Raw genomic sequence first — 22,609 nt, forward strand, 5'->3', positions numbered from 1 at the left:
AAAATGAATCCTTGCTTTGTTTTCAAAGGAACATGCTCTTCACGCAACCTGTACAAACTGAATGACAAGTAGGTGAGGCCCAAGATTGGAAAGATAAAACTCCGTTTGTTGATTTTTGGCCTAGAGCTGAAACAATGGGACAAAGGAGTGGCTTGTTGGTATAAGCCCCATAAAACATAATGATATTGGTCATGTAAACAGAAGAAAATAGGAGAGGCTTAATGAGATAAATTACACCAGTCACCGCAGTAGGGATTAAAATATTCTGATAAAGCAAACACTAAAAGGTCCAAAAGAAAGGATAAAGGGAAGAGTGATAACTTCAGACTGGGAAACAATGGATCCTTCTTTCTTGGACTCCTCTGACAAAGAGGAGCTTTCAGAGGCTGCCTCCGCCGACTAGGAGCGCCCATTAAGATCCCACTCTTCGTCCAAAAAAAGAAAAAAAAAATCCCCTCTACTCAAACCGCAGGCAGACAAGGCCAACACATTCTTTCCTTCTTTTCTTTTTTCCCCTTCACAATTGCAAAGCAATCCATTTTGCTCTGGAAGTCTGTGAAGGGAATAAAAGCACTCACAGGTTCGCAACTCTGTATTCGCCTTCTCTAGATTTGCTGGCCTGACTTCCAAAGTGTGAATCGGCCGCTGTTCTCCAGCTCAGGGGAAAACAGCCAACTTATTGATGTTTAAGACTGCCGATGTAAAGAACAACAAAAAAAAGACTGCCCACGTACCTGTATGAATGGCAACTTTTTCGTAACTGTTTTCATAAGGACGTTTGAACAACTGAAGTATAGCACAGGGATTCATGCCGTTTAAACTAATAGCACTGCCAGGTCTGGAGTTGATAGTATACGTTTGTATGGTTATCTTTATTAAAGTGTACATCTCTAACTATGAAGAAATAGAACCTTTTCAAAACTTAGAGTGGGTAAACTCTCACTGGCTCACACTTCCATAAACTTCTTGGCAATGGTGATGAGCACAAGGTTGCCAAAAGCCAGTGAGCATTTCAAAGACAATAGAATAATAACAACAACAACAACCAAGCTTACCAGACCCAGCTTCAGGTGAAGAGCTGACAGTACAACTGCTAGAGAGGACTCCATCTGTGCTTTTCAGGAAAATCCTTCCTGAACGTCAAAACTGAGCCTAGGTGTTTTCAAAATAAACTTTTGTTGGTGGGTTTGGTTGTTTTTAAAAGTAATGTGTATGCATTTGTTATGGAAAATATTAAAAATGCAAAGATATTAAAGAAAAAATTAAAACAGCTTGTGATCACAAAGGCCTACATAAAGTCACATTTTGGCTTATCTCTTTCTAGGCTTTTTTCTGTGCATATATTAAGATGTACACACATACACACATACAAATACACACAAGTATTATCCAATTCAGTATCACAGTATGATATACTACATTCACTATTAGACAGTTACTACTGTGGAACCTATTTATTTTCACTTAACAATTATAAACATTTTCTTGCCAAAAAATTTGAAAGCAAAGGTTGTAAATTGGTAGCCAATAAATAGATCTGATTGGCTCACAGGGTGTTCAACCACATGGAGCTCAGCTGATCCTGTGAGATAGGGCTGTGCTTTCTACTTTACTGCAGTCCCCACTGCTCCCTATTGTTCTCCAACTGAGATTGTCAGTTGCTGTTTATAATTTCACTTAACACTCTTAAAAAAAAAGTGATAGAACTAAGGAAAATGAAATAGTTCTTCTTTTCTCCATGTCTTCACTTTATATCCAGACTACTTCAATCATTTCTATTACTGCCTGGAACCCAAGTTTGGAATCCTTTTACTGAAGCATGCTTTGTAAAGGCTTTTGAAAATATAGCATTATATGACTTCCATAATTTATTGAACCAAATCACTGTTGTTGGGCGTTCAAGTTGTTTCCAGTTTGTTGATATTACCAATAATACTGGAAAGAACATCTTTTTACATAACTGTGAAAGATAAATTCCTAGAAGCAGAATTGCTTTTGAAGGGTAGAAATATTTTCAAATTTTTGGTATATACTTCCAAATGCCTTTCAGAAAAAATGCACCAAATACATTCTACTAACAGTGGAGGACTTTGCTTGTTTCCCTGACTCTCTAGGCCAGAGCATTACTACACTTTTTGGTACCAGTATTTGCCAATTTGAGGAGTTAAAAATGGCATTTTGGGCATCATACTAAGTGGGATAAGTCAGACAAAGACAAATACTGCAGGATCTCACTTATATGGGGAATCTGGGAAAAAAAGGCATTTCATTTTTGCTTTAATATGCATTTCATATTCATTTTTTTCATATACTTGACAATTGTATTTCCTTTGGGAATTGCCTGTTCGTGTGTTTGCTCATTTTTCTACTAGGATAGTCATAGTTTCCTGAGTGGATTATATAAGTTTCATATATTAATGATATTACTTTACTTGGTCATCTATGCTACAAGATTTCCCCCTTTCTTTTTTTTCCCCCCATTTCTTATATTAATGTTTGTCATTTTTTTCACCTGCTGAAGTATTTAACATTCACGTGGTTAAACGTGGCAATACTTTGTTTTCTTCCTTTGCTTTTATGCTTACAAAGCTCTCTATCTTGTGATCAGGTAAAATTTTACCCATATGTTCTTCTATTCTTTTATGGCTTCTCTTTCTACATTTATGCTTGTAGTAACTCTTTTGCCCTCTCAGCAACATGGTCCAGGGCTCTGCAGTAAAACACTCTGTTTCTTGGCTCTGTGGACTGCATTATCCAGGGCTACCTCTTACTTCTCTATCTTCTCAGTCTCATAATGGCTCTTTGCATTTTCACAATCTTTTAAATAAGTATTTCTTAGACAGATACGTGCACAAAATGTGATTTGGAGAATACCTTAAAATGCAGTTTGTCCTGCTCCCCGAGGTGGGTCCCAGAAATACGCATGTTCCCAAGCATCTGAGAGAATTTTTCTGCAAAGTGATGTAGGGAACTGTTGGGCCCTATTATCCATTTGCACCATGTCTATATTTATACCTATATGTCTACATAGACCTACACATCCACATCTATGCATCCCCCACTGAACATCTCCAGCTGTGTATCTCCCAGCTACCCCAAACTCAAGCCAAAGCAGAATTCACTACCTCTCCACCCAAAACTCTTCATCCTCTGAGCACCATTTTACTTACTGACAGTGAGAGGTCTCCCTGCCCCAGATCGGAATGAGTGATTTCTCCAAGGGGCTGTGTTACCCATCCATGGATAACAGTATTTAGAAACTAAGATCTGGGCACCAGCTATACTTGTAATTATCTTGTCTTACTTTGAACTCTTTCCTCGGACACAGTTCCAACAGTGGGATTACTGGATTAGAGAAGATGAAATATTTTATGGCTCTTGATTCAATATTGACAAAGGTACAGCCAGTCCATTTGTGGGCTCTGTTGGGACTACATACCTTTGCCTCTCTTACCCCAGCCAGTTAGCATTACCTAACACTGTCCTCCTGATATCAGAAGTTCAGAAAAGGGTTCTGAGGTACAGCTCCTGTCACTGCCCTCTCTACTCCTCCAGGGATCTTTGCTGAAGGGAAGAACAGAAACACCCTGAACAGCCAAATGGGGGAAAAGAACTAGCTGGGCAAGTGACATAACCAGCTCCCACACCTACGCACTTCGAAATCAGTGCGTCTATGGTTCACGTGTAGAGAAAGCTGGGGCCAAGGCCAGGACTCCTAAGCAAGGCTCCCTACCTCTGTTTACCTCGTTAGTCTAAGTATCCTCAGAATGCACTGGGAACACTAGCCTGGTGCTTCAGGACGGCAGGAAGCAAAATAGAGAAAGACGGAACACAGTGTCTTACAGTAACGACACCCTTCAATAAATGTGTCCAAGGTTGTCATTTGGAGGGAATGGAGGATGGTGAGGGAGGAGGCCAAGAAGAGAGTAGAAAGGGGGTGGAAATCCAAGGGCAAAAGGGAGTCTCCCAGAGTAACCATTTGTGATGAGAGGGAGGAGAAATCCCCTCTCCTAGAAGCGCTACCAGGCACATTTTCCAACCGTGTCTATTCTCCCTTCCCTGTGGTAAAGCGCACGTTTGCCCACTCAAACTAACTGCACAGGAGACCGAGAAGCCCTGGGAAAGAACAAGCCTTACTACAAGCTGCTTCAATTTCCTTAAGGACTGGAAGTGAAGAAAAAGGATGCCAGGAAAGAATCAGAGCAGATGTAGTTTATCTTGACAAATCTTGCGCCTGTTCAAAAATGTGCCACTTTTGTGTTGCCGCTACTGTCCGTGAGCTCAAGAGGACTCTCTTCTTCCAGGGCTTTTCTCATGCTCCTGGGTGACAGGAACTCCAACCATTTCCAAACTGGACTTCTCCAGGTCCAGCTCCTTCAGTTAAACCCAGAAGTTAGGACTTAGCTCAAAGGGGTAGTCACTAATCTACCTGAGGGGTGGCAGGCACCCTGCTTAAGGAATGCTGACTGCAGAGCGGCTCTGCCACCCACTAGCTGTGAGATTTGGGGAAAGCTATTAACTCTCTGTGCCTCAGTATTCCCACATGTGAAATGGAGTTGTAACAGAGTTCTCCAGAGAAAAAGAAGCAATAGGATGTACATATATGCAGAGAGAAAGAGAGATGAGGGGAGATTTATTATAGGAATTGGCTCACATGACTGTGGAGGCTGAGAAGCCCCACAATCTGCAGTCTTCAAGCTGGAGAAACAGGGAAGCCAGTGTGTAATTCAGTCGAAGTCCTAAGGCTCTAGAACCAGGAGTGCTGATGTTGGAGGGCAGAAGATGTCTGTCTCAGCTCAAGCAAAGAGCAAATTTGCCCTTCCTCTTTGTTCTATCCGTTGAATGATGCCCACCCATGTTGGTGAAGACTATCTTCTTTACTTGGTCTACTGATTCAAATGCTAATCTCTTCCAGAAACACTCCCACAGACACACCCAGAAGTAATGTTTTAACAGCTATCTGGGCATAGTCAAGTTGACACGTAAAATTAACCAGCACAGGAGGTGATAATAGTACCGATTTTAGAATTGTTGTGAAGAATAAATGAATTCATGTATAAAGTACTTAGACCAGTGAACTCAGGAATGACCACCAGAAAATGATGATGATGATAGCGGAGGACTATAAAGGTGCCAAAAGGCATCTTCCTTCAACCTGGCACCTGAAGATCCCCCTCTGATCACTCCTACAGTTTGCAAATGGTCCCAAAATTATGCTTCAGGGGATACGAGTGTTTCAGGAGCTGGGCCAAAGTAATTCATTGCTAAAATCGAACAATGACAGCCTTCTCTGTGCCCGTTCTTCACCAACTGAAGATCCAATTAAGTTAATGGATAGAACTTTTACACTTAAGTCTTCACCCTATAAGGTTTTTTTGTTTGTTTGTTTGTTTTTGCCATACGCGGGCCTCCTCACTGTTTTGGCCTCTCCCATTGCGGAGCACAGGCTCCGGATGCGCAGGCTCAGCGGCCATGGCTCACGGGCCCAGCCGCTCCGCGGCATGTGGGATCTTCCCGGACCGGGGCACGTACCCGTGTCCCCTGCATGGGCAGGCGGACTGTCAACCACTGTGCCACCAGGGAAGCCCCCCTATAAGTTTTTTATACCTTTGGTGCTATGAGTATTTGGAAGGAATTAAGGAGTAGAAAACAAATATTATTGGCAAAGCTCAAAGACAGTTGTCCAGGCCTAGCTCGATAGCCAGATTTTTCATGAAGCTGTATTCATGGCTTTTACTTTAAACTGCATAGCTATGAGCCATTTTCTGCTAGTAAAATTAGTCTTTATTTGTATGAGAGAATGAAATATGTCAGTATTTGGTTGTGCCCTACCAGGAGCATAGCATCAAGGCCCAGTGCCACCTGAAAGAATCTGAGTCCCTCAGTGAGGTATTGAAGACTTCATGATACCATTTCCGGGCACATGGCTCCACTAATTCCTACAGGGCTCATTGAACGTAACACTCATTTGATCCTTAGCATGAACTGTCTTAAAGTTTTTTTTTGTTGTTAGTACTCATCATTTAAAGTGTAAGTATATAAAAACAGAATTGCCATAAGATCCAGCAATCCCACTCCTGGGCATATACCCAGACAAAACTATAATTCAAAAAGACAGATGCACTCCTATGTTCATAGCAGTACTAGTTACAATAGCCAAGGCATGGAGACAACCTAAATGTCCATCGACAGATGAATGGATAAAGAAGATGCGGTATATGTGTGTGTGTATATGACATGGAATATTATTCAGCCATTAAAAAGAATGAAATAATGCCATTTGCAGCAACATGGATGGACCTAGAGATTGTCATATTGAGTAAAGTTAAGTCAGACAGAGAAAGAGAAATATTGTATGATATTGTTTATACCATATGATATCGCTTATACCGTATGATATCACTTATATGCAGAATCTAAAGAAAAAAGATACAAATGAACTCATTTACAAAACAGAAACAGACTCACAGACTTAGATAACGAACTTATGGTTATCAGGAGGGAAGCTCGTTGGGGAGTGATAAAAAGGGAGTTTGGGATTGACATGTACAACTGCTATATTTAAAATGGATAAACAACAAGGACGAAGTTAAGTCAGAAAGAGAAAGACATATACCATGTGATATCACTTATATGTGGAATCTAAAACACGACACAAATGAACATATCTACAAAACAAAAACAGACTCACAGATATAGAGAACAGACTTGTGGTTGCCAAGGGGGAGGCGGAGAGGAGGGAAGGACAGGGAGGTTGGGATTAACAGCTGCAAACTACTATATATAGGATGGATAAACAACAAGGTCCTACTGTATGGCACAGGGAACTATATTCAATATCCTTTGATAAACCATAATGGAAAAGAATGTATATATATATGTATAACTGAGTCACCTTGTTGTACAGCAAAAATTAAACACGTTATTAATCAACTATACTTCAATAAAATTTTAAAAAATGAAGTATAAGTTTGATTTCCCAGCTATACTGTGCGCTCTCTGAAAGAGGAATTAACTTTTATATAGTCCCTGATGTTCTCAAAGCCAGGACAGAACCGTGTTTTTGGTACATCCAAATAAACATATTGGTTCGTAACTTGTTACCTGGAATGAATTATGCATCATAACTTTTAATTTCCATTTAATCCCCCCAAATGAAACATGGGGCAGCTAAGTCTTAATGATTTAAAAAAGTAGAAAATGTCCACCTACTGAGGACCAACAGCCCAGGTGAATGATACTATCTAGACGCCTCGTGAAAAGGTCTACAAATGGAGCTTCATGAGTAGGGCATTAGCCCCTAAAAGAGTTGCTGTGGCTGGAAAAAAACCCACTTCACCAAAGAAATTCCATTCACTTTAAAGGCTTGCTGGATTGCACAGGATCTGTACTTTTCTGAGTACTAAAGCCAATATTTGAAGAGGCTGTTGCCCTACTGATTCCCTTTTCGTATGGAAGAACTATATAGACCACTGAGCTAAATTCAGTGAAACTAAATCCAGCTTGAGATTCCTACTGGGTATCTGATGAGATTGTAGAACTATGCAGAATCCTTTCAAAACACTTTTCAAGAAGGTGGATGATAGGCTTCACAGGAGGAACATCTTATGCTCTTTTTGCACTAGAAATAAAAAGTTCCCATCATTAACATCTTCCATCCACAACCAACACCCACACCCCTGGCCCTTCCCCCAAACCATGTTGTCTTCCATACTCAACCCAAAAGAATGATGGAAATGAGCATACTTCATTCCTAGAAAGAATTTCATAATTCTAGCCCAGTGTAACTGTAGACCTTCCAGTCCATGCTGGTCCTAATGTCTGCTAATGTATTATTATGTGAACATGTTTATTGAAAAAGAGGTCTGTGTTTCCTGGGATTTGTTTGAAGACACCGGATACGAGTTGACAGACTGCAGATTCTAGATATGCCTCCCATTTGACACTGAAGGAATTCTTACTAAGTAAAATTTAAGGAGAACTATGTACCACCTTCTCTTCCTTGTCCATTATTCGTTCCTCTTCTCCCCTCCTCCACCACTGGGAGCTCTGCACTGTTCACAGCATAAAAATAGGCTTTGTTCTATCTTCCCAAATAGAACTCCCCCTTAAATGGCTGCGGTCGGGGGAGGGAGCAACAGAGATGTAAAAGCTGGTAGAATTGGTCTCTGTACACAGCAGTGCTAAGCACACTACGCTTTATAAATCATGAGGGTTTTGGATTTTTTTTTTTTTTTTAGTCTGATCTGAGTAGCCAAGATTGTTTACCCGATGGTTTAATCATCCTTACTGGAAAAAGCCAAATCTAGAAAGAAAAATCCCTTCTTTTCCTTTCACTCTCCTCATACATGAAGGTTTTGTATTTCAATTTTTTTGTCTTTCTAAAGTAGGCCTGATTTCAAACAAAAGATTTCCAATGAAGAAAGACACATAGAAGAGGTCCTAAAGCGACCCTTGGTTGACAGAGAATTGTTGAATTTAAAGATAATTGAGTTTGACTTCTACTGCAGAACAGCAACCCATGGCCATTAGGATTCTTACTTAGGCAGGGCTCATCAGTTCTCACTGAACCTTATTCACAGATTGAGAGGCTGCGGCCATCGCTAATAAAATAGATGATGTGAAAGCAAAGTGGAAGTTCCCAGTTCAAAAAGAATCCTAGGCCAGATCACATTCCTCAAAGAGTTCAGTTAATATCTAATTGACTGGGCTTCCCTGGTGGTGCAGTGGTTGAGAATCTGCCTGCTAATGCAGGGGACGTGGGTTCGAGCCCTGGTCTGGGAGGATCCCACATGCCGCTGAGCAAGTAGGCCCGTGAGCCACAACTACTGAGCCTGCGCGTCTGGAGCCTGTGCTCCGCAACAAGAGAGGCCGCGATAGTGAGAGGCCCGCGCACCGCGATGAAGAGTGGCCCCCGCTTGCCACAACTAGAGAAAGCCTTCGCACAGAAATGAAGACCCAACACAGCAAAAGTAATTAATTAATAAACTCCTACCCCCCCAAAAAAATATCTAATTGACTGATTAGATATTATAATTTCTATATGTGTTTCTCAAGGTCTTTCCAACGCACAGCTTCACATTCATTGGGTGAGATGGTGTGGCACTCAAGAAGAGTGTATTTGAGACATAATTCCATTAACCTCTCACTGATTAGCCACATTTTTCTTATTATATTATCTAAATGGGGAACTCAGGGCATTTAGCCACCCAGAATAACCATTGTATGTTGTTCATTATTTGTTTTCATAGCACTCCCACCCCAAATTGTATTTTCACTTCCAAAAAAGATATATGTACCAGGGGTGTTTTTCCTTGAGTATGAGACAGTCTATGAATGGGAAGACATTCAAGATCCATGGTTCCTGCCTCCAAGAAACACCATGGTGACGTATTTCTTGGGCCCCAGAGTATTGGGCCATGGTTGGACTAGAGTTCCACAGAACACACTTTTAGAATCTGTGCTATCTGATTTTCAAGGATGCATAATAGCAGGGGTGGTAATCCCCCAGCTCCTAGTAACCTAGGGTAGGGCCTTCATCAAGCCCCAGGCAAAAGAGGGAAAGGAACAAGGTTCTCAGGATCAAGCACTGAGTGAAGTAGGATACTGTGTTATCTCAGCTTATCTCTTTCAGTCCATGCAACCACCTTGAGAGACCTGTGCTGTTTTCCTGGTTTTATAGGTGAGGAAACTGATGCTCAGAGAGGGGAGTAGTTTGCCCAAGGTCATACAGTAAGAGGCAGATAGCGATTCCATTTCAGGACCCTCTGTTTCTGAGTCTGGTACTCTTTTTGTTAAAACACTCTAGGCTTGGGGTGGGATGGGGCAGGAAGGAGGATGAGGGATGCCATGGGATGTGGGTGATAGGATGGGGATCCTGAGAGCGGAGATGGAAACTTGAGGCAGAAAAGGGCCAGCAGAGAAGGGAGTGACAAAAGAATTATGCAGGAAGTTCTCTGAAGAGCTTCGAATCCTATTGATCTGGAACTCTGCAGCGGCATTTAAGGTAGGGATTATGAGTTATCATTGCCAAAAATGTAAAGGAAGGAACAATCTGTCCTAATGTTATTGAGTAGACTTGTGTCACCATTTTGCATGAATATGGTTTTGGGGTTAATGACTTTCCATAAGCTGAAGTAGTTAATAATCAAATTGAAAAATTCTATAGCTGTAATGGTTCACTTTAGGTGTCAACTTGACTGGGCTAAGGGATGCTCAGTGAGCTGACAAAGCAGTCTGGGTGTGTCCGTGAGGGCGCTTCTGGAAGTAAGCATTTGATTCAGTAGACTAAGTCAAGATCACCATCACCAATGCAGGTGGGCATCATCCAATCCATTGGGGGCCTCAAACAGAGAAAAAGGAGGAAGGGCGAGCTCTCCTCTCTTCTTGAGCTGGGATGTCAAGCTCCTGGTTCCCTAGCCTTCGGACTCTGGGACTTACACAAGTAGCCCCTTGGTTCTCAGGTCTTCAGACTCAAACTGAATTGTACCACTGGCTTTCCTGGTTCTCTGACTTACAGATGGCAGATTCACGGCCTCCATAACTGCATTGGTCGATTCCTTTAATAAATCTCTTCTCTTTCTCTCCTATTGGTTCTGTTCCTCTGGAGAACACTGACTAGTACAGTAACATAATTTAAAGTAATGTTTTAAAATTGTGTTGCTACCTGTGTATATGACCCCTGTGTATGTGAAAGAGAGAGAACTGAACTGAGGCTTTTAAAATGTATTTCTTAGTATGGTTCATGGCCAAAGATACTCAAAATCCATTGATTTTAAGAGGGTTTTGGAGGATAGAAACAATCCATTTACATTCAACAGGTCAAATGTTTCCAAACATATTATCAGGACCCAGACTACACGTCTACCATTACCAGGACATCCCAAAGCATCATTAATCACAGAACTCTATATATCCCCCTGCTTTTTTTATTTTTTAAAAGTGTAACATTTGCAACGTTGTGAATCAGGACAGTTGCTTTACCGTCCTAGTTGAAATTAAATTTGCTGTCTCTAGCATTCCTCTGCTTCAGCTGGCTACTGAGCCCATCTTTTCTTGATGAACTGTAACTTGGTGTATGGATCAGGTGCTGCCAGAAAGCACACAACTGAAGGTGGCTGCATTTCTCTGCTGGCAGACACAGTTCTAGAGCCCCGAGGGAGCTCTGTCTGCAGGAATATATATTCTTAAATTATCAACCTCACCTCCAAAGTACTAAGAAAGCCTACGAAGCTTGTGAGCAAAATACGTATGTGTTTTTCTATCAATAGATCAATGAGGGATTTGAGGAGAGAATAAGAAATGGCACTCTGAAGGGTAACTAGTACTCGCTGTGGCCAGTGGCTGATAGTGAGTTCTCCAGAATACCAGGGTTCAAAACCCAGCTCTCCTACAAGTGACTCTGGGCCTCAGGTTTCTGGTCAGTAAAATAGGGATGGTAATAGAAATGCCTTGAGGGTCAAATGAGGTAATACAAACAATAAAGCACTTAGAACAGCGCCTGAGGCATACTAAGTGCTCAGTAAACAAACAATGGTATGCAGGAAATGAATAGGATAAGAATCCACTGTAAAACTGGTACATAACCAAAAAAAGGAATCCTACTGACTTTAAAAAAATAATTGGTAACATTACACATAAAATTTATCATCTTAACCATTTTGAAATGCACAGTTCAGTGTCATTAAGTACATTCACACTGTTGTAGTGCCATCACCACCATCCATCCACAGAACTCTATCCATCTTGCAAAACTAAAACTCTGTACCTGTTAAGCAATAACTCCCCACCCTTTCCTCTCCCCAGCCCCTGACAACCTCAGTTCTCTTTTCTGTCTATGAATTTGCCTACTCTAGGTACCTCATATAAGTAGAATCATGAAGTATTTGTCTTTTTGTATCTGGCTTATTTCACTAGCATAAAGTCCTCCATGTTGTAGTGTGTGTCAGAATTTCCTTCCTTTTTAAGGTCCACTGATTGACTACTTATTTTTTATACAATTTTATAAAGCTTATATTCCATTTACAACTATTACAAAGTATTGGCTATTCCCTGTGTTGTAAAATATGTCCTTGAGCCTTTCTTATACCCAATGGTTTATACCTGCCACTCCTGCCACCCCATCTACCTACTGTTAACCACTAGTTTGTTCTCTGTATCTGTGAGTTTGCTTCTTTTTTGTTATATTCACTAGTTTGTTGTATTTTTTAGATTCCACATATAAGTGATAGCATACAGTATCTGTCTTTCTCTGTGACTTATTTCACTTAGCATAATACCCTCCAAGTCCATCCATGTTTCTGCCAATGGCAAAATTTGTTCTTTCTTATGAAGGTCCATTGACTTTTTAACCTACCAATTTTTTAAAGTTTTCAGAAATTAAAGATATAAATATGCTGATGCCCCCACTCAACAGCAAAGGCAAATAACTTCTTGAAAAACTTCCTGGAGTTACCTGGAGATACCCATATCCATAGGAATGCTAATTAGAAACCAGTTTTCTTAAGAAAGGTATTATTCCTTGAGGCAGGCTGTTTACATTAATCAACATTTCTCTAATACTTGTCAATGTTCCGTAACACTTTTTCAAGTGCCAATTGTATCTTGCCAGTTCTTTTGAAGTGTGGAGACTGCCAATGGGGGAAACCAGAATGGTAACTCTGTCCCCATGGGGCTTTTTCTGTCAGGGTGAGAGTTATTTTTATCTTTTTCATTTTACATAAGCATTGCTTATGTGGATGGTGGCTAGATATATTGGACACTGCGTTAAAAGTACTGGTTTTCCTATATTTTCATATTTGCCTCCCTTTAATGCACTCAAGTTTTTCACTGGAAGTTGTGAATTTAATCTGTTCACGCACAGACTGGAATCTGCTTACCACTGTCACAGAATGTTTCCTTTCAGTCAACATAATGGTGAGAGGAAAAACAAAATCATGCTAAATAGCCATGATTAAAGAGAAAAAATTGATGGACGGGGCATTCCAACTGTCAACCCTCAGATTATGCCTTGTCACTTTTCACAACTTTTTGGAAAACTGTTTATTTGCACATCAGAAATATGTGCCTCTGTGATTCTAGATGTTCATAATATCAGCATCCAAGATGTAGTGCTATTTTCATTTCTTTACAAGATTAATATTTAAAGCTTAGTACACAGAGCAATAATCTGTTTCAGCATTATATTTTAAAATAGTAAGGAAATTTCCAAATCAAACTAACAATTTATAAATTTCATTTCTGGGTTCAAGTGATGAAAAGGTGAGGAGAACAACTATTTATAATGGGAATTAAGAAACTGAAATAAAATTTATTTGCTACTACCTTATTCTTAATATGTAAGCAGTTGTTTATTTTATGGTAGATTTTCTGGTGATTCAGAGCTTGATGGTCCACAGGACGATGCATTAGAGGATTGCTAATGTAATGTCCTAATTTAGTTAAAGATTTCCGTTGTATGTTAATGGATAACTAAGGGACATTTGAGACTGCAGGAAAAAACAAACAAAAATAAAATATCATACATAATACAACAACTAAAAGATCCAGAGAAAAACACCAGGTAATACTTTGGGTGTTAGTACAATAGGTTTAGCATGATCCGGGGAAAGAAAGAAAAAGATTGCCAATTTTTTCGTACTCTTTAAAAGTAGAAACATCATAAGCCAACCTTTTTATTTATTTATTTATTGGCTGAGTTGGGTCTTTGTTGCTGCGCGCGGGCTTTCTCTAGTTGCAGCGAGGGGGGCTACTCTTCGTTGTGGTGTGTGGGCTTCTCATTGCGGTGGCTTCTCTTGTTGCGGAGCATGGGCTCTAGGCGTGCGTGCTCAGTAGTTGTGGCTCGTGGGCTCTAGAGCGCAGGCTCAGTAGCTGTGGCGCAAGGGCTTAGTTGCTCTGCGGCATGTGGGATCTTCCCGGACCAGGGCTCGAACCCATGTCCCCTTGCATTGGCAGGCGGATGCTTAACCACTGTGCCACCAGAGAAGCCCATAAGCCAATCTTTTAACCACGAAGGGAATTACCATTAACATATGAAGAAAAAGATGTAGACAATGAACCTAAAATGGCTTTCCACTTTTTATCATGAAAAATTTCAAACATACAGAAATGTTGAAAGGATAGTAAATGAATAGCTGCAGATTCTATCCCTAAATTCTATAATTGTAGACTTTTTTCAGATTTGCTTTCTCTTTTTCCACACTTTTTTTCTGCAGTTGCAGACATCATTTGATGTTGCATGTAACACCATGCATCCTCTCAGAACATCCTCTGACACGACCACAATTCTCACATTAAAAAAAAAAAAATTAGCCATAATTCCGTATTATCTAATATCCAGTCCACATTAAAACTGCCCAAGAACATCTTTTATAGTTGCTGGGCTTTTTTGAACCAGGAGCCAATAAAGATTCAGACATTGCATTTTCATCATATGTCTTTGTTTTTAGGGAACAGTCCTTCCCCAATTTTTTTTTCTCCTTCTCACGACGCTGACTTTTTAAAGAGCCCAGGCCAGTCGTCTTGTGAAATGTTCCAACATTCTGTAATTATGTCACTTGGCTTGTTCATCTAGGTCTAGACTTAGCATTCTAGAAGCCATGGAGGTATCTGGAATATTCACTTGCTTTCTAGCCCCTTTGTCATCTCCAGAGTTCACCTGCCTTCAACCGTGAGGGGCACCAAGTGATCAGAGATTAGCTGAACTCAGCTTTAACCCTTCAGAGAAATTGCTAGCTTCAGGAAGAAAAGTTATTTAAATAATACTGCCAAAAGCAAAGGCTTTTAAGGCCAGAGGAAAGGTGCCCCTGTTTAAGGTTGGTTTCCTAGCAAGTCCAAGGCCTGCAGCAAGGTGGGTAATTTCAGAGGGTATTAAGAGGCCAGGGTTTGCTCTATTATGCGAATATGTAGGAAGGAGCCGTCAAAGGTACTTCCTTTAACTACTTGTTCTTTTGTCTACCAAATGCCCTTCAGCTTCTGTTGAGCTAAATGCTAAACCGAAAGGATTAAAAAAAAAAAAAAGTGTATTATCCCAACTTTTACCAATCCACATTAACAAATTAACACGTGTGCCATCCATGGGCAAGAGATGTAAGCAGGCCTGGAAGGGGCGGTGAGATGTAGAGGAGCATTTGTATCTGCACCTCTAGGAGGACTTCTAAACACAGGCTATTTTGGACCTACACCTCTGTAGAAGTTCAGACTTACATAAACAAAATTCGCCCCAGCTGAGGTGGTGTTCTTCCGCAGGCCAAGTGTTTTTAAAAACATGACTGGCCAGTTAAGAAGTTTATCCGCCTGGTGCCTCAAATTCTCAGTTTATTTGAACACCGTGTGAACGGCTAATCTCCGACAAGTTTTGGGGCTTCAACAAGGTAAACAAATGGGTGGGCTGTGAAAGTAAACACTGCATTTCCTCCTAGTCTCATCCTCGTCTCCAAAATTACACGCCCTCACTCCTTTCGCGAGCCCCAGCCTCCCCCTTCCAAAGCTTGGTCTCTTGTACCCTGTAAAAGTACTGAAATTGCAAAGGAGACATTTTCAATTATAAGTACTACAGTAATGAATTCAAGTACACTCGTTTATCATAAAGGGCTTTCCCATCTGTCTCTAAAGTATACTTTAAAAGGCTGTGTATTTGATAACATTAGCACCAAGCATCTTCGACATGTTAATGTTCAGCATTTTAGATGTTTGCTCCCCCAACCCCCAAAGACAGCATTGTGGTGGTTCCAGAAAGAGCACATTTATCTCTGGGTTTGGGAGTGCCTGTGTGGTCTCTTCCTAATTTATTTGCACTCCAGTCCTCAGGGATAGCATCGCAATCCCCCTAGGCAAAAAGAGATTAGGGAACTGGGCTGTCTGCTTCTCCCCACCCTGACAGAGAAAGGAAAACAACTTCCCGAAGTCCCACAAGTTCTCTGGCCACTGTACAAATTGTTCCTGAGCATGGAGGGTTTCCAAAAGCCCTAATTAGCAACTCACAGCAAACATTTCTTTGCATTAGCTAATGATCCGGCTACACTTGTAAGCAAACAGAACCAACATATCTAATCAATGCTGAAAAACCAACCAAATGCCTATTAAACATCTGGATGTAATTTTCTAGTTAGAACAAAATGAAAACATATGCAGGTTCCTTTGATCTGCGTCTTAACAAAGAAATTGTTGATAAAAAAAGCATACTGGTCAGTCAATGTGTCATTTTCATAAAGTCTGCTCGTTTCTCTTCAAATGCTCCCAGTTTAATTTAGTTGGTTTCCTGCAATCTCTAATTTTACCATATTGTGTGAAACCGCAAGAGATTCTTTGGATGTGATTTTATTTGAGGTTTTACTGCTGCATGGATCTGCTACTGACTTTTTTTTTCTTTCTTCTTTGCTTTCTCCCCTCCACCCACCATGCCCATCCTGCCCTTTTCTTTGGTAAAGTGGTGAGGGGGAAAAAAGGTTTTAAAGCAATGCTCGGAAGATTTCTTCTGGACCCTACATTCTTAGGTTTAAGAACACTTCCAGTTAAAAAAAACAAGTCAGGGGCTTCCCTGGTGGCGCAGTGGTTGAGAGTCCGCCTGCCCATGCAGGGGACACAGGTTCGTGCCCCGGTCCGGGAAGATCCCACGTGCCGCGGAGCGGCTGGGCCCGTGAGCCATGGCCGCTGAGCCTGCGCATCCGGAGCCTGTGCTCCGCAACGGGAGAGGCCACAGCAGTTAGAGGCCCGCGTACCGCAAAAAAAAACAAAAAAAACAAAAAAACAAGTCAAATGAGGAAATGTATAACAGCTGAAAGGAAGAGAAAATGACAAAAGTGATCTTTTAAAACTGTGCATAATTATTATTTATTTCAAATAAAACAGTAATAGATTTAAAAGATGCATAATTTCTATGATCAGCATTCATAATTTTTCCCATTGTGTCTAGCGCCTGTACTATAGATAGGACCTAGTTTTTGTAATCACTTATACTATTGGTGAGTTGAAAATTTGATAACTCAGCAACAAATGAATGGAAATATACTCATATATGCATCGATGATAAAATAAAAAATCTGGCAATCTTTTTGTTTCTTTTGCAGAGGATAAAGAGGGAACTTTTTTCAGAGACAATTTCCTATGGACAAGGGGTATTTAATATTATTTCATGTAAAAAACATCATCAACATATGAATATGTTAAAGGTAAAGAAGATTGTGGTTAACAGACTTTAAACAACAGACCAAAATTATAGATTTTGTGAGTAGGACTATTTTCCTTTAAAAAGGCTGTAGGCAATCTGCACATATATTATTTATTTAAAACATAAGATTAAAGCTACTTGATTGTTTAAACAGCATCATTTGTAATGCAGTTTGATGAGAGTTTTGTAGTATAATTATTACAGCATGACAATCACATAGAAAACATGACCTTGAAAAAGGGCCCAGCCTCCTGTCTTAAGGAGAATGTGCTGTAAGAGAAAGAAGCCATCAAAAATCGACCATCTTCATGCAAACAATTAAAGGCCTTCCAATTTTCAAATCAGAACTCTTTCTTTTCTCCAGACACTACATCATAAGTAAATCAGAAAGCCTGGTGATTCAAACTCTACTGGTAATGAAGCACTAGTTAAAAGAGAATTTCTAAGTTTTACCCTTGGCAAACTAGGAAATATGGTGAGTAGACATGTTTGCTGTGAACAGTTATATTAGAGAACATTTAAAAACAATGTGTTAGAACTGATTTTGAAGGGGATGGGGAGGGGAGAGAAAAAGAAGTAGCAACAGTTTTGTTCCTCTTCTAACTTCTCTACTTAAAGTTAAGTACCAGCGTGTGCCAGTAAATCAAAGTAAAGCTTGGGTAAGCCAGAGAAAAGTCTCAGTTGCCCTAGTTGTCCCAGCATGCACAGGCATATTTGTGGCATCTAAGCACTTTCTGTACAATCCTGGAGCTGATTATGGGATGAACCAACCACAGACTGGTATAGGTGGCCCATTCATTACATGATTTCAAGGCACACAGGTTGCCAACGGGCAAAGCTTAGTTGCCCATGGCAGTATGGTTCAGAAAGTTCTGTATGTGGAGCAAGCCTGTTCTCATCATCACCAAGTTTAGCCAAGAAAAGGGGCAGTGCTTCCTTCCTATTCATTTCTCATGTCAGCAAAATGAATAATAGAACCCCTCCCTTACCCCACTTAATGAGCCACAATGCTGAACTTGTTTGAGAATTACTATGGTGTTGTACAGATTGGCTAAAATCACTCCTTTAATTTTTCATTTCTATTGATATTTGGGATTGATCCAATTATAGACAAATCAATATCATACATATTTAAGAACTCCACCAGTGAAATGTATTATCTAAAATGATTCTTTTAATATTTCAAGAAAAAGATCTCTGTAAAAGCAAATCTTCGAATAAATTGTATTTCTGTTTAAATAAATGCGTTCCCATAACTCTCTTGAAAGTAAAATAATGGTAACACGGAGGCCATTAACACCAAAAACTTAGTATGTTCCAACATAAGATGAATGCTTGTCAAGGATGTGTCTTTCTCATGGAAGAATTCACCACCATTTGGCTAAAACAGCATTATTCACGTACCAATCATGTGGAAATAGCTCAACTGAACTGCTCTTTAAACTCAAGTATAAATGCGACAATATTGAAGGTTTTCTGTGGGATGTACTTAGAAAAACAGACAAAAACTGGAGATTGACGCAGTATGCCTTGTTTATTTAAAATCTCAAAATCCTTTTAAAGTCAAGTTCCACCTCATAAGAATTTTTTCCACGTCCTTTACCCAACGCTTCCCATTCAGCTCCTTACACATTTCTGCCGGGGAGGGGGGTACCACCCGAACTATGGGGATGGGGTGGGCAGGACAGGTTTTTCAGGTCTCAGTGCTGTTTATCCCATTGTCTCCCTTTGTTTCTAGTAATTGGAAACAGACTCGTGGTCATGTCGCTGAGAGGCCCCTAAAACTCTCAGCAGCCCTCAACTTCCCAACACAACGAAATCAGGACTATCAAGAGAAGGACCCGAGATTTCGCGCCGCGGGCAAAACAACGCATCTGTGACTGGGACGCGTGTGCCTTACCCTGGCAGCACCGCGGGTATCCTTCCCGCCAAACCAAGTCAGGCCAATCTTTTTGCAAAGTGGTTTGAAATACTCCAATAAAAACCAATTCCTACCACCTTGGGTGCAAAAGGGGGCGTGGGCATCAGAAGCCTAGTCTTAAGCCGCTGGTGTACGTACGCCAGCCAATGAGTTGCCCATTATGCATTTTCCACAAAGTGCACAGTCCACTCCTCGTGAGTCCGCGAGAAGGCAGCTCAAGGAAAAACAATCCTCAGAGAAATTTTTGAATGTGACCTCACTTTCAAGAGTAGCATCAAACAAGGGGCCAGCTTCGAAAGACGCGTTTGGCTCGAACCAGCAAAAAGCACCCACTCTCCCTCATTAGAAACTACGCGGTTAGTCTCTGAGTTACTTTCACTGAGATCTGAGGATTTTCGTTAAAGGGAAAGTGAACAAGTGGCAGGATTTTTGCACACTCGAGCCCCCAGGTTTCGCGGCTGCACACTCGCGGGTCCCTCCCGCTCGCGCGCTCCCGCGCGCTCCCTCGCGCTCCCTCGGCTGTCCCACGTTACTTTGATTGACAGCCCAGCCCCGCCGCTCTCCTTCTCACCGACCTTCCCATCTACAGTGCCAATCTCCGCGTCTCCCTGCTTCCCATTGGCTGGTTTCGGCGTCCCGCGGCTCCTCCAGGAACAGTTCCTCACCGAGCCGGGGAGGACGCGGCTGGCGGAGGAGGGGTGGGGGTGGACGGGAGGGGAGACGGGGGAGATGGCGGAGATGGAAGCGAGCGGGGTGGGAGAGGAGGGGGGAGGGGGAGACAGTCCGTTCGGTGCCGCGCTGCCATAGGCTCTGAGGAGGCGTTGCGTCAGCAACCCACGTTGGGCACGGCGCACGCGATTGGCTGACGCGGGCCTTCCCGCTCCCCCCTCCACCAGAGCGGGCCCACGTCCCCCGCCGGCTCGGCGCTCGCGCCCCCCGCCCGCGCGGGGCTGGGCGGGGCCGGCGCTGGTTAGCTCCGGAGTGTGAAACCGCGTGTTAATGTAACCGGCGCGAGAGGCGCGGGCGGCGGCGGCGGCGGCGGCGAGAGCGGCGGCTGCAGGAGCGGCGGCGGCGGCGGCGGCGGCGGGTACCCTGTGCCCCGCGTCCCCGAGGCAGCCGACTGCGCCACCCCCACCTTCGCACGGCCGGGCGGGACCCGCGCCACCAACCCGGACCTCCGGTGGCCCTCGGCGACTTAACCCCCGCCGCGAATACTCCGGACTCGCCCGCGGAGTTTGCCCGCCGGGGAGGGAGGCCGAGCGGTGGAGAGCACTCTTGGACTTTTCCCCACCATCTCTTGGATGTCGTTCCCCGGGTCGTGAGAGAACTTTGCAGTGGGCTGGAGCGCCCTTTGCGGAGAGGCGGACGAAGAAAAGGAAAGAAAGGGGGTCGACAGAGAGGCTCGGAGGAAAGGTCCGGAGCGGTCGCGCCGGCCGTGCAGGACGAGTGCGCGCGGGCCGCGGCGCCCGGATGCGCCCAGGGCTCGAGGAGCAGCGAGAGGCTGCGGGACTGCCCTCCGCGGAGTAGCCCAGGAGGGTTAGGAGGGTTTGTGCAACTGCGGAGAATACCGAGAGCCGGCCGCACTGGGCGTGCCAAGCCGCCTCCCGGCGCGCCCTCCTCACTTTCTCCGCCTCATCGTCATCCCGCGCTCCTCGGCTCGGATTAAGGCTGCGGAGCGCCGGGCGCGGAGCCTCTGCTGCGGCCGGGACCTCGCACCCCGCTGCCTCCAGGGAGCCCGCGGGTGCCTGGTTGTGGGCGCTGCCCGGACCCGCGGCGGTCAGCCCTGTACACCGTCACGTTTGTTTGTGTGGGGTTAGCCCGGAGCGCCGCGCCACCTGCACCTCGCCGGCGGCCGGCGCCGCAGGGAAAACCCGGAAAAGAGGCGGACCCGGAGAATAGCGAAGGAGAGCAGCCCGCCTGGATTTGTTTGCCCGGGACGGCTGCGGCGCACGCGGATCGCCGAGGGGAGCGCGGCGGGAGTCACCGCGCCCCCACCTCCCAGCACGGGCGGCCGAGGCCCGCGGATTGGAGCGTAGCCCTTGCGCCCTCTTCCCGAGTGCCGGCGGCGCCCCGCAGGTTTTTGGTGCAGCCGGGCCCGGGTTGCCCCGTGATGTGGCCCTGAGCGCGGGAGCCCGCACCAGCGGGATCAGGAGCGGCCCGGCGCCGAGTGGCCTGTACGCCCCGCCGAGCGCGCCTGCGTGCGTGGCCAGCGCGCTACCCGCTTTTGCCTGGCTTCCCGGCTTAATTTTCCTCGGCGAGATTAAAGTTGGAAATTGAGCGGAGAATTGAGTTGCCCGGGAACAGAGCCGCGGCCGCCGCCAGAGCGATGTTCCCGCAGAGCCGGCACCCGGTGAGGCGCGGTCGGGTGGCTGAATAGGGAGCAGGGTAGTGGGGGTGGGTGGGTGCTATTGCTTTGGGTGAGGAGGTGGGTGGCTGCTGCATTTTGGCGGAGACCCTGGCTTCCAGGGGTGCTAGGCTTGGGAGGTCCCGGGCCCTCCCCTCCTGTGGTGGGGAGTGGACTGAAACTCAATTTCCCCCCTTTGCTCTGGGCTCCCTCCTACTTGACGTCTAGACTGGGCGGGCGGGGCGCTCGGGGAGACTGGGGTTTCTCCTGCGGCCACATCCTCTCCCTTCCCCGAGGCGGGTAGGGCGCCCCCCTTTGTTTTTCGTCTCGCCTATTTACATGTCAATGCGGCCCCCGTTCTGGCGCGCCTGAAGGTGGCCCCGGCGACACTGGAAACGAGGAGCGTAAGGGGGTTTTCTCCTCTGGTGCCCGGGGTCATTATCGCCCCGGTGAGGCAGAGGGCGGCGGTGTCGACGACAATCTGGCCAGGTCCTCCCCGTTCGCCGCCGGGGAGCCCCTGTCCCTTCAGCCAGGTGACCCGGGCGCGCTTACCGCGCGACCCGCCCTGGAGGCTGGAAGAGGCTCCAAGCCTCTTTAGAAGCTTCGGATCTGGGAGGGTCCACCTTCCCTCTCCCCAAAGTGAAGTGTAAACTCGAGTTTGGGGCTTTGTTTTCCGCCACTTCTAACTTTATTTTTTATGTCCCACCCACTCTTTCGTTCTCTGACTTCTCTATCCAACCGCCCTCATATCCGTCCCTCGGTCCCCCTCGCTGGTCGTCCCTAGACGCCGCACCAGGCTGCAGGCCAGCCCTTCAAGTTCACTATCCCGGAGTCCCTGGACCGGATTAAAGAGGAATTTCAGTTCCTGCAGGCGCAGTATCACAGGTGCGTGTCCGGCCGCGCCCGTTGAGCGGTTGCCCCGGCAGCTCCGTGCCCCTGGTGGTGGCGGCGGCTGTACTTAGTACTTGCGTCCAGGCGGTGGCGTGTGGAGTCGCAGTTAAGACCTGTCATTCACGTTGCCCCCTTTCCCGGCTCTTCCCGGGCCGCCTCTTCTCTTGTCTCCACCTCCTCCCATTGTTTCCCTTTTGCCCGTTTGCTTGTGTTCCAGGGAGCCTTTTTTCGTGTATTCAGGAGTTGCATGAGAACTGTCAATATTTGCACTTCATTTATTTATTTT

General features: G+C 44.3%; 1 protein-coding gene and 1 long non-coding RNA gene across 10 annotated transcripts in view; one reads left to right on the forward strand and one right to left on the reverse strand.

The window, feature by feature from the left end:
- LOC137227737 (uncharacterized) overlaps window positions 1-19,815 on the reverse strand; it is a 165,737-nt gene extending 145,922 nt beyond the window's left edge. For all 5 annotated transcript variants that reach the window (XR_010944984.1, XR_010944982.1, XR_010944983.1 and 2 more), the window contains exon 1: window positions 19,664-19,815. This is a non-coding gene — a long non-coding RNA (uncharacterized lncRNA). The remainder of the gene's footprint in view (window positions 1-19,663) is intronic.
- A 1,480-nt stretch (window positions 19,816-21,295) lies between these two features.
- Window positions 21,296-22,609, forward strand: part of LOC137227739 (transducin-like enhancer protein 1) — an 87,896-nt gene continuing 86,582 nt past the window's right edge. For all 5 annotated transcript variants that reach the window (XM_067744089.1, XM_067744094.1, XM_067744090.1 and 2 more), the window contains exons 1-2: window positions 21,296-21,438; window positions 22,217-22,317. In XM_067744089.1, coding sequence (XP_067600190.1) covers window positions 21,415-21,438; window positions 22,217-22,317 — 125 coding nt within the window. In that variant the 5' untranslated portion in view covers window positions 21,296-21,414. The remainder of the gene's footprint in view (window positions 21,439-22,216; window positions 22,318-22,609) is intronic.

This window comes from Pseudorca crassidens, chromosome 7, assembly GCF_039906515.1.
Source record: "Pseudorca crassidens isolate mPseCra1 chromosome 7, mPseCra1.hap1, whole genome shotgun sequence".
In the NCBI taxonomy this organism is placed as follows: domain Eukaryota; kingdom Metazoa; phylum Chordata; class Mammalia; order Artiodactyla; family Delphinidae; genus Pseudorca; species Pseudorca crassidens.